The 11,855-nt window shown below is 34.1% G+C and overlaps 1 protein-coding gene across 1 annotated transcript; it reads left to right on the plus strand.

Annotated features, from left to right (window-relative positions):
- Positions 1-8,649: 8,649 nt before the first annotated feature.
- Positions 8,650-10,291, plus strand: LOC131063313 (uncharacterized). Its single transcript, XM_057997092.2, has 2 exons — positions 8,650-9,358; positions 9,829-10,291. The coding sequence occupies exons 1-2, from the start codon at positions 8,800-8,802 to the stop codon at positions 10,125-10,127; spliced, it is 858 nt and encodes a 285-aa protein (XP_057853075.2). The 5' UTR covers positions 8,650-8,799; the 3' UTR covers positions 10,128-10,291.
- Positions 10,292-11,855: the final 1,564 nt, after the last annotated feature.

Consider the following 11,855-nt stretch of genomic DNA (forward strand, 5'->3'; position numbering starts at 1 on the left):
CTGTCTCTGAACCTCAAGAATCCTCAAACAACAACAACTGTTACAAAGAAAGATAACATGCGAAGTACCAAATCTCAAACCATCTTAAAGGAAGATACACAAGATCATCCCAAACAATCTCCCAAAGTCTCAACTCGAGTTCAGATCACACCAAAATATACCAAAGGAAACACTGAACTCTGTAAACCACTTATCAGAAAAACAAACTGCAAAACCAGTTCATATGATATGATCAATTAAGCTTCCCAGATCACCAAAACCAATACAGAAGAATATAATGATACTATAAATACTCCATACACAAAATCAAAATCCCAATAAACCAATCTGCAATCATCAGGGCAAGAATATGTTGACATCAATGACAACAATATATCCTATTAGTAGCAATGTCCAACACACTAGAATAATTAAATGTAGAGTCTATTGTTATACTCATACCTTTCCTCCCAATATCGAATCCATATGTCTTGAAGATCTTGTGGTAAGGTATATCCATCACACTTCACTATGTTTGGGTATTCTCCTTTCTCTACTAAGTATCTTGCTTTGACTAGGATCTTGAAAGTTTCCCATCACTTGATAGTCTTCTTATGTGTGTTAAACTAGCATGTGGCATTACAAGTGAGTGTATGTTTCAAGATCTCCATCCCATGGCCTTCATTTATGAAGATCTTCTCGATCTACTTAGTGTATGGCCTAAAATATCCAACTTTGAAATACTTAGGCAATGCAATGTCATATATGCCTCTTAAAATTTGAGCACCTTGGTGAGGTACCTCTCCTGATCACTTATATTGTTGGTGCAAATATCTTGTAGTGGTTTATCCACACTTGAATCATCCTATATCGAATTTTCGTCAAATCTTTCTTATCTGTTAGTGCCTTCTGCTAGTGACTATTTTGCAGTAAGTCTTCTGATCATGAACATCATCTAAGAACCAAAGATCCTACAAAAGTACACCTTTGATTCCTTATTCATCCATGCCTCAAGTACTACCTCACTATTTGTGGTCCCATCTATCTCATTGACTTTAGTTTCTCTTTTTGAGATAGGTTCTTCACTTCCACTAGTAATCAGCTTGCTTATAGTGTTGATAGTGCTATCATCATTTTCATATTTTGTCACATTAACTTCCTCCACATAGGTTTCTTCTAGAATTTTCCCCAAGGGAATTCTCCCTATCATCCTATTGTTCACAAGTGAAATTTACTCCTTTTGTGCATCTATTACTCCCTTTGCATCAACAGATCATTGTAATCCCACCAATGCATCAAAAGAATCAAAAGTCTGCTTAACTATTACCACTTCAAAGTCCACAAATTGTTTAATTGATTGAACATTTACCTCAATATATTTCTAAGTTCCCAGATTATTCATTTTCTTCCATATACCAAATTGGTATTGTAAGGGGTCGTCTCAAGTGCCAATTTCCCCAGGAATTCCCATATCCTCCTTGGTAGTAGATTCACATATGCTCCTAAGTCCACTATCACTTTGTTGTTGATCTTCTTATGATGAATCTGGAGATCTATCACGATTGGCCTTGTCTTCCAATGCTTCCCCAGTGTTCTAATTTGTAGTGTACTACCTTCTTGTTCCAATATTTACTGAATTGCTTCATCTTCACCAATAGATCATGTTGTCATGCAATCTACACCATTTGGTTGAGGATATTCACTTCTTGACTAGTGAAATAGTTGGTTTGCTCCCTCTTCTTATTTTTCTCTTGCTCCACTATTCTCTGGGTTCACTCAATAATCTAATCATGTTGTTTCTTGGTTGGGTAGAAATATTCTTCCTCTTCTTTGCTCTCTTCTTGAGTCATCACTACCAGTTTATTTCTAGTATTGATTCATTGTCTGGTAACAATCGGTGCTTTGGTCTTCTTCTCTAGTTGAGAGTCTATGTTGTGATCATCTACTTCTTTATTGATTTCATCTAACATATATCTGGCATCTCTTCAAGCTATACAACATCTCCTTGTTATTTCCTAGTGATTTTGGTACCTTGTAGAGAATTCTAGCTCCTCCAGGTGCATTTTAACTTTGCAAATCATCATTCTAGGCTGTCAGTGTCACATTTTTATAGGGTTGCCTTGCCATATCACAATTATACAAGTCATGGTCTTCTTGACCATAAAATCCATAGGCATTCCTCTTCTCTTCCTATCATTCAACTACATTACATTAGGAAAATGGCGTCTCAACCTTGAATATACATAAGGTTACTATTTTTACTAGATTTTCATTTGAGCAGGGATTGGACCAAAATTCTCCCCAAATCTTCATATTGGCTAAATAAGCATTCTAATAGTTTTTTTCTGGCAAGATCATGTCTGGTTTTTAAAATGCTATAATTTTGTTTTTTGATGGTTTCATGTATTGTATCTAGATTATATATGAGGTGCATAACATCGGGGTTGTGTGTAAGACTCTTTTAGTTGTTGGGTTACATCCAGATCTTTGGCTGGTGATACTCCTGTGAGAATATTTCTTTGTAACTATATTGTAATCTGATATTGATTTTTGAATAATATATTGTGAAACTTTTGGAGTGTGGAGTTTTTCTCCTGAAAGGGTTTTTCTCACATAAACCATTGGGTTATGATATGAATGCTATTATGTTATTTATATTTGATTTTTATTTAATTGTTGTAAAGATATTGTTTTTTTGCATTACACTCCTTTCAATATTAGTGTAGGAAGTTGTTCCACAACCTTAACTTCCTTACAAGTGGTATCAGAGCCCGATCACCTTTGGTTTCAATTGTGGGTTGTTTGGTTTTTTGAACTAATCTAGATTTGAGTGGGAGCTTGTGTAAAAGAAACTTTTGACCTTATTATGGGAATTTTTAGATGGTAAGTTCATCAAGGAGAACAAATGTTAAGAACTGATTTGTCTTTGCATGAAAGTTTGAAAAGAGAGATTTAGGGAGTGTTGCAATATGAAAATATGCAATGAGTAATCGTATCCAGCTATTATAGAAGGAGCAGTATTGTAAGAAATCAATTCCAATAGAGAAGTGAAAGTGAGATTATTGTAGAAGTTTGAAATGTTGTCACCAAATGTTGAAGAGGTCTCGAGCCATTTAAAACAAAAAAAAATTGTCCAAATCTGAAGTGTTTGTTGAAGAGGAATTTAAAGTTACAAAAGAAAAGTTAGTCTGCATAAAGAGATCGTTGGGAATGAATTGCTAAGGAGGAGCTGTCAAAGAAGTTGGATTTTTTCAAAGTTGGAATCAACTAGAAGAGCCAGTAGTAGATGAAGAAGAAGACTAAAAAAAGGGGAGAATTTGCAGTAGCAGAAACACAATCAGGTGTCTGAGCAAGGTAAGTTTAAAATGTTTTATGTAAATGGGAACAATAGGAAAGAAAGTGAAAAAAGAAAATGGAAATTTAACTAGTGAGATGGATGTTTTAAAAAATGAATTGATGGAAATGAAGAAATCAAAATTAGAGATGATAGAAATCATAAAAGAGAAACAAGTTGAACAACGTAGACTTTTGGATGATAGTTGCGAGCTTGAAAAAGAATTGAACAAAGTAAAAGAGGAATATAAAGAATTGGAAGAAAAATTAAAGTTGTTTGATGATTTAAAAGAGGAGATGAAGAAATTAGAAGAAGAGAATAGTTTATACAAGAAAGAAATGTAAAAATTAAATGAAGAAAATGAATGTTTGAAGTCGAAGAAATTGGTGTGTGATGTTTCTCTTAGTACAAAGGATTTAAGTTTGTCATCTGATGAATGTAATTTTTCTGAAGTTATTATTGGCAAAGGATATGAGGCTGAAGGGCAGAGTATGTTTGAAAATACACATTTTGCAGATTGTGATATTGATAACAAAGGATGGTTTGAAAAGGATGTTGATTTCAAAATTATGAAGAAAATGGGTTATGATGGAAAAGGACTAGGAAAATATGGGCAAGGAATAAGAGAGCCCATTCAACTAGTTATAAGGTCCAAGAATGAAGGTTTCAGATATGGTAAGAAAGAGAGAAATGATATTGCAAGTGTTAATAGTTCATGAAAATTAGATCAAAGAATGCAGTATATTCAATGTTCTCATTGTAATAGAGAAGGACACACAAAAGACATGCGTTGAGATTTGCATCCATGTAGAATTTATGGTTTAAGAAATCATTATGAAAAGATGTGTTGGAAAAAAGAATGGAAGAAAGAATCTATGACAGGTTGTATAAAAATGGATTGTGGATGGATCAATGGATCTACTTGGCAAAACTTTATAGGCATGTTCAAAAGCTTATACAAATTTTCATATGTGAAGAATGTTAGAAATCATAAGAAGTTTGAATTTTCAAATGAAATGAAAAATGCTTTTAGTCAAAAGAAATAATTGTCTAGCAAGACAACTACAGATTGTATAATGTTTTGAAGACTTGAAAACAAGTGTTTGAAGAAACTATTGCAATAGTTGAAGAAAATTGGAACACAAGAAAGAAAGAGGAGTTGATAAAAAAAATCAGAAAATCAGAGGAGGATATCAGTTGTCAAAATTCATGAAAAGATTAGTAGAGTTGACAATAGATAAACAAAAAACATTGTGAATGTTGAAAAGTGTTGTAGCTGTAGCAACAACCAATTAGCATGAAAACCAAAGAAGAGATTGTTGAACAATTTGAGTACCGTTAGTTGAAGAAAAGGTTGGAGATCAAAAGGGTAAATGATATGACAGTATTTGAGATGAAGGGGGAGTGTTGGAAGTAATCTCACCTACCCCATTCATATCCTTTGTATGCAGAGAAGCATTAAACATGACTTATTTCACAAACTTTGTGGGTACTTTGAAAATCAATATTTTATGTAAAATTTTGGAAGTTTTCAGCTACCTCCTACCCATTCTAGAAACATCTAAGACCTCCATTAAAAAGAGGCATTTGTAATTAGTTCAGTAATGAATGAGAATATGGTTTGATAAATAAAAAATTTGTTTGCCCTATGTTTGCTCTGTTTTTATCTTTGCTCTATTTTTTGTTTTATTTCTGCTCTCTCATGTTCCTATAATATCACGGTTCCCTATGACATTTCCAAATATGAGATAAATTCTTACATCACCACTCTCCTGATCAACCCCAAGGATCATAACACATAGAGGTTTGGTACACACCAGGAGGTTATATATGCCAAAATTAAAAAGTAGGTCCATGAGAAATTAAAGAAGAATAAAGACAAGTTATTTGAATCATTGGGGATACCAATGGGAAAATTCACTTAGTATTTTTCCCATGCTTTCCTTTGGCCAACCGAATCACAACGTATTGCAGCGCCACCCACATCCACTATTACTGCAAAACCATCTACCCCTGCCACTTTCACCAAAATAAATTTTACAAGAATGTCGAGAAGGTTGCACACACCTTCACCGACAAAAATCAAAAGGTGTAACTTCTTCCACATCACCATCTCATACACCAAAAAAAGGGAAGGACTCCACATAATCCCAGGGGCTCAAAATTGAAACAAATGGCCAATAGATCACCACCACAAACCACCACAAAGACTGAATAAGAGGTGGAGATTCACAATTTAGATGAAGAAGATGAAGAAGAATTTAAGATACCATTCCAGAGAAGAATAAAGAAGAGGAAGACAATGGATAAACCAACCGTAGTTGTACAGAAAGGACTAGACCCAGTAGAGGAGCTCATTGATATAAACACAACTTTCAATACCATTGTGTGTCGTGACATTTGTTGGAGCTATTATCGATGTGCAAATACATGGGAAAGGTGAATAAGGGTAGAACAATTCAATGCCTTGTGAAGTATGTGAACTACCTTAATAAGCCACTAAATGATACCATGAAGGAATTTTTGGAGGAGATAAAATAAGCCATTAGACTAAAAAGAGACAAGGCATTGGAGAGAGAGTAGGAAATCAAAGATGAAGCCATTGTAGGGGTTAGGCCAAATCTAATAGAGGAACAAAAGAAAGAATTGGTACAAGCACAAGAGCTTTGCACAAAACAAAGGGTGGATAAATGGATGGAAGGCACACCAAAGAATGAAGTAGAACTTCGGGAAGAGGCTCTTGAGGTAACCCAAAAGCTATATGAAGATATGTTGAGAACCAAAAAATAGGAGAATGTTGTAGGACTCCCCTCCATAGGAGGATAATCCAACTAGTAATCCAAAGGACAACATTAATGAGCAAGTTGAAGGCAATGATGACATGTAGGTAGAGGATGTCGAACAAGAGAACAAGGAGGATACTACCAAAACCAATACAACGACATAAAAGAACCAATAGGCAAAAAAGAATACTAAGTACAGGGGAAGGACATGTGGAAGAGAAGGAGGAAAAGATGGAGAAGAAAGAAGAAAAGGACAAGGAGGAGGAGGAGGAGGAAGTCTAGGACAATACAAATGAATCATTCATGACCAAGCAGCAGGTAAATGCAAGCAAGAAATTTTTGGCACAAAAGCGACAATTACAATTGGCTCCACAAATGCTACAACTATCTATATATGTCAAGCATTTCTTTGCTGCAAAAGATTCAGCTAGGGAACTTCTTTCATGCTACCACTAGGGAGGAGATTCTTAATGAACATGTACATAACATTGAATAATTGGATGCATCATTTCCATTGTCGCAACGACTAAATTTTTTGGTGGACATCTTGAAGGGGGATTTGGCCTTAGAGAAACAGGACATAGGGAAGCGCAAGAAGAGATAGTTAAGAAGAGGACAATGGAATACCTAAATAAGTGTGCAACAACACAAGCACAATTGGACGCAAAAATAAAGAAGTTGCAAAATAGTGTTAGTGAGGTTGGAGTTATATACCATTTTTGTCTACAATGACCAAACAACAAAGAATTTGAAGGATCAGATATTGCAACTGGAAGACTAGATCACACAAGTAGCTCAAGTAAATGACCCATTGGCAGATATGGATGGAGAAACAAGGATGGGGATGGAAGTACTCAATCTAAACAGTTGCAACAAGTTCACATTCAAAGGGAGCAACTAAGAATCCAAATAAAATAGCTCCAGGAGAAGGTGCATGTCAATCTATTACACCTCCAAGGGGTGTTGGGTGCTGTCAAAGAAATGCAACAAACACTAGACCCTTACTAGATCGACAAAAGTAGAAACAACGATCATCTGAATAGAGGGCCAAGTATCCGTGTTACAAGAGGCCAAGACCAAATGGGAGAAGAATCTGAAGCATCTTAAGGTGGCTTATCTAGGACTCTTACCTTGAGTTTTATGTCTTGAGGACAAGACATTATTTTAGAAGGGGGGATGATGTTGGTAGGATATAGGATCAACAACAAAGTTGACTCAGGCTACCGCATATAGCCTACAATATAGAAATAGACCTCTAGTTGACTCTAGGAGTTAAATCCCATCTTGGGAATTATATATATTTGTATTATAATTTATATATGGAAGATAGAAGATGATATATGTTAGAAGGGCAAAGAGATATACTGTGAATTGTAAAGGAGAGACCGAGACCTGCATTTTTGAGATTGAAGATATAATATAATGATGTTGTTGTTGGTCCAATTATGTGTATTTTGATTGTTCTTTGATTGATGTTGATGAGTGAATGGTTTATTGTCTTTATTTATTTATGCATCTGCTAATTCCCCTTGTTGTGTCCTCTAGGGCATAAAGACTACAACAAGATATATATTGGAGTATGAATCTTCATACTGTCCTTTTTGCATTCCTCTTGCTTACAATGTCATTACCACTTTACATACAAATGTAATCTCTAACTCTATTCTTCCCTATTGTCATAATTATTAGTAGTAGGTAATTATTGACAATAAATGTGATCCTACAATGAGAGATTTAACCTATTACTAAGTCTCGCCATAAGCTAATTTGCTACACATATCATGTGATTTATTGTTATGTATTGATATTCAAAGACATTTAATAACACACTTATCTATCATTCTATCATCCTAAAATCATTTCACTTCCTAACACTTGAAGAGCATTTATTATAAAAATGTTTTAATTTGAAGTACTAGAAGGAATCTAGTATGTAATTAAAATCATGTAACACATTTACATTGATTCAGAGTGATATCTTCATTCTTTTCCACGACCATAAAGAAGTCTATTCAAAAGAACTTGACTCTTGTGATGACAATCTCATCGATATAATTTTAAATACAACTATCCCCTCACCATCAACTCATGATAGAGAATTTAGTTAGAAAACAAAGATGCAACGTCCCAATTCAAATCTGTGCTATAGGATATATTGCACATCAAAATTGATCCATAGCAAATTTGGAATTCGGTACGTAAAGAAAAGTTCGATTCTTTCCAAGTTCGTCGCTTGTATGACTCCGAAAAGAGATGCATTCGCAGACCATCTGCACACTAACACATTTCTTAATAATAAACAATTTTGAAGGTAATTTCCACACTGATACGTTGCTTCAATTTTATTTTTCCCGGGCGATACTTTTGCCCGGCACCGTCCACAGGGATTCCAATTCCATAGTGAAAAGCAAGCTGAAAAAATTCACTTTGCCCGCCCTCTGCAGACATTTACCTTGAAAACTAGTTTTGGAATAAGCCATGGACCTAATTTATGCCAATATTTTGGGTTGAAGAAAACATGGTAGACAAGAATGGAATTATGGCATTTACGTAGCTTTCACCTTAGAACATGCACAATTTTGCTTCTAGAAAATATAAGAAATAGAAATTCTCAAGAAATATATATTTCAAATCTGCCCACAAAGGCCTTGTGAACAAAAATCCAATTAATCTCATCTCTTTCTGTTTGTTTTTCTCTTAAGCATGGCTATGGTAATACAGTTGGTTGCAGCAGCAGCTACAGCCGCCGCCGCTATCTTGGCATACAGGAAACTAACATGTGACCGAGTGCTAGAGGAGCAATACAGGCTATTGATAGACACAGCTGCAAAGCTCTCTGTAACTTCAAAACACCCGGCCACCATTTTGATCCTGGGATTCGAGAACCATGGGAGGAGCTCATTCATCAACACAGTCATCAGAGTTTTGTGCAAGGAAAATGGGCCCTTGGTCATGCGAGCAGAGACTGGACCCTCCAAAAAAACCACAACCACAACGAGGGTGTTCGCAGTGAAGAACAAGCTGTTGATGTACCCCAAATATTTGGCAAATCTCATCGACACGCCCACCTTCTCGGCCTCTGATGTTTTGGACGAGCAGAAAGTGAGGACAATTTTGAGAGGAGAAAACGCAGTGATTTCAAATCAGAAGGACTTTCCTCCTCCTGAATGTGCGGTGATAGTTATCAGAGCAGATGCTGCTGGCGCTGGAGCACCTGCTTCGGAAAATCTTCCAGATCTTGCCAGAATTATTCGCGAAGAAGGTCAACCAATTTTACTGTTATTTCTCAATTTTTCTTTTTTTTTCTTTTTTGGAAGTTCAGACCTGCCAGAACCCAACTCAGCAAGGTCATTAAATTCATAACGAGGGTCTTTAGAGAGTAGTTTTCAGCACCAGTCTACAGTCTTAAACCTCTTCAATTAAGAGTCATCAAATATATGAGCACATCAGTCAAAAAGGACCTTCACAGAGTATTTTTTGTCACTCCAGTCTATAGTCTGAAACCTCTTCAGCTAAGAGCCAAAGACTGTGAGATCCCGACTTCATCACTTATGATATTAGATAACTGTACATTAAAAAAAAGTGTCTATATTAGATATTTTACAGTTATATATGAATATGAAAGAATTAAAATCATAAAAATAAAAAATAGTTGAAATAAAGAATGAGCTAAATTACCCCACAATCAACAAAATTTTCTTTTAACTCTTTGTTTTTTAATGTATTTTGTAGGGCTTCAATTTGTGGTAGTATTGACGCACAGGAAACAAGCACAGAAGGCAATGGACCTGAAAGAGCTAACTAGACAAGTTGCTCAGATGATGGGCACGGATTATGTGCAGTGTGTAGACAATTACGTTGCAGAAAATTTTAGTGGGGCAAATGTGAAGAACAATTTGAACACAGACATTCAGACACTGAGCATTATGAGGCAGTGCTTTGAGTATGTCAAGCAGCGACGCCACTTAAATAAAAGCTCAAAACTTTCAGACAAAACTCAACCTGCCCAGTTATCTTCTGATAGTGAATGATTGTAAAATGTATTGTCCCTGTTACTGCAATTCAGCCTTATATCACAAGCTTCAACTTCGGATTTATGCATTTTATACATCAAATGTATATAAAAAAACAAAGGAACCTGTTTGTATAATATTTAATTATTCTTATAATAAATGTATTATGAATTTTTTATTTATTCTTCCCTTGTTTATTTGATTTAGTAAATTTATCTTAATATGATTTTGGCAGATAATTTAACTCATTTAATGTATTGGTTGAGTCTAATTTTAAATCTTTTTCTTAAATATATTTTTAATATATCAATTGATCACTATTAAGAAAGTTAATGGTCTTTATTGTATTCACTTTTATTTTGTGTTGTTCTCTTCTTTATGAAAGGTAGAGGAAATAAACTCACACATTGATTCCAAAAGCTATGCACAATAACATCATGGACTTTGGAAATCATATGTCTACAAGCTCCAAAAAAGTTTTTCAACACCATGAGATTTCAAAAGTAGCTATAAATATAGATAAATAGAATTTTATAAATTACAAGAGGCAAGAACGTAATTGCACAATAAAAAAATATAGTCAATCCTCATAAAATTGAATAAGTCAAGAATGACATGATTACATTGATATGAAAAAAGCCACACCAAGAAAGACATAAGAACACTAAAAACTAGCTTATATATCTTAGATTTAATTTACCTAAAATACATCGCACTATCGAGGCATTAATTTTTTCACTTTTAATAATTTGTCTATTAGAGTTGAATGATGAAAAAATAAACACCTTGATATATCTTGACGTATTATGGTTAGGTTAAAGGTTTACTTCATAGTTAGGGTTAGGATGTTAATGTGTAATGTATAATTGTATGTAATTGTATTATTTCCCTATGTGATGACAAAATTTGAGAAAATGGGTGTTTATCCCACCACCAAACCAAAGACACCTACTTCAATTAGAAATCTTAAAATTATGGGCTTGAAGCATTTCTACATTTTAGGAGACATAAACCTTACATCTTCTCTACTAATTAATAAGTAACTAAACTATTAATTGCATAGACAATAGCATTTTATGGCAATATTTTTTCAAGTCATTGTATCCACATTTTAAAATTAAAGTCTGCCATAATCATTGACGATATAAGTTTCACCTTTACACAATGTGATATCTATATTATATATGTGCATTCATCTTGAAAGGATTCAGCTTGAAAAAGACTTCATAAAATTTTCTTATCCTAAATTCATATGCAAATAGAGAATGCCTATTTTCAAACTCAAAATGGACATGTTTTCATACATTATCAAATTTGTTGTGTTCCATTATTTTTAAGGTTAAATACTTTAATGCTCTTAATTTAAAGTTCAATAGCTAACATTTTTTTTTAAATTGATATTCCCAAATATCATTCATTTAATCTATCTTGTAGATGTGGATTCATTTTTAAAAAATTATGAACTTTTCTTATCCCAAAATTATATACAAATAAAGAACAATTATTTTCAAACTCAAATTGAACATGATAGCAATACAAAAAAAATTAAATTAATCATGATTGCAATCACAACAATGCTTGTAACTTATAAGAATGATAAATAGATCATGATTTAGATTCATAGTTAATCATATCATTGATTAAGATGGCCACTATTTAACTTTAAAAAACTCTTGGATAAAAATGAAAAATGAATGAAAAAATAATGAGCCAACGTGAGATGCGCCAATCCAAGCAACAAAAACA

The sequence above is a fragment of the Cryptomeria japonica genome, chromosome 3 (assembly GCF_030272615.1).
Source record: "Cryptomeria japonica chromosome 3, Sugi_1.0, whole genome shotgun sequence".
Lineage (NCBI taxonomy): Eukaryota > Viridiplantae > Streptophyta > Pinopsida > Cupressales > Cupressaceae > Cryptomeria > Cryptomeria japonica.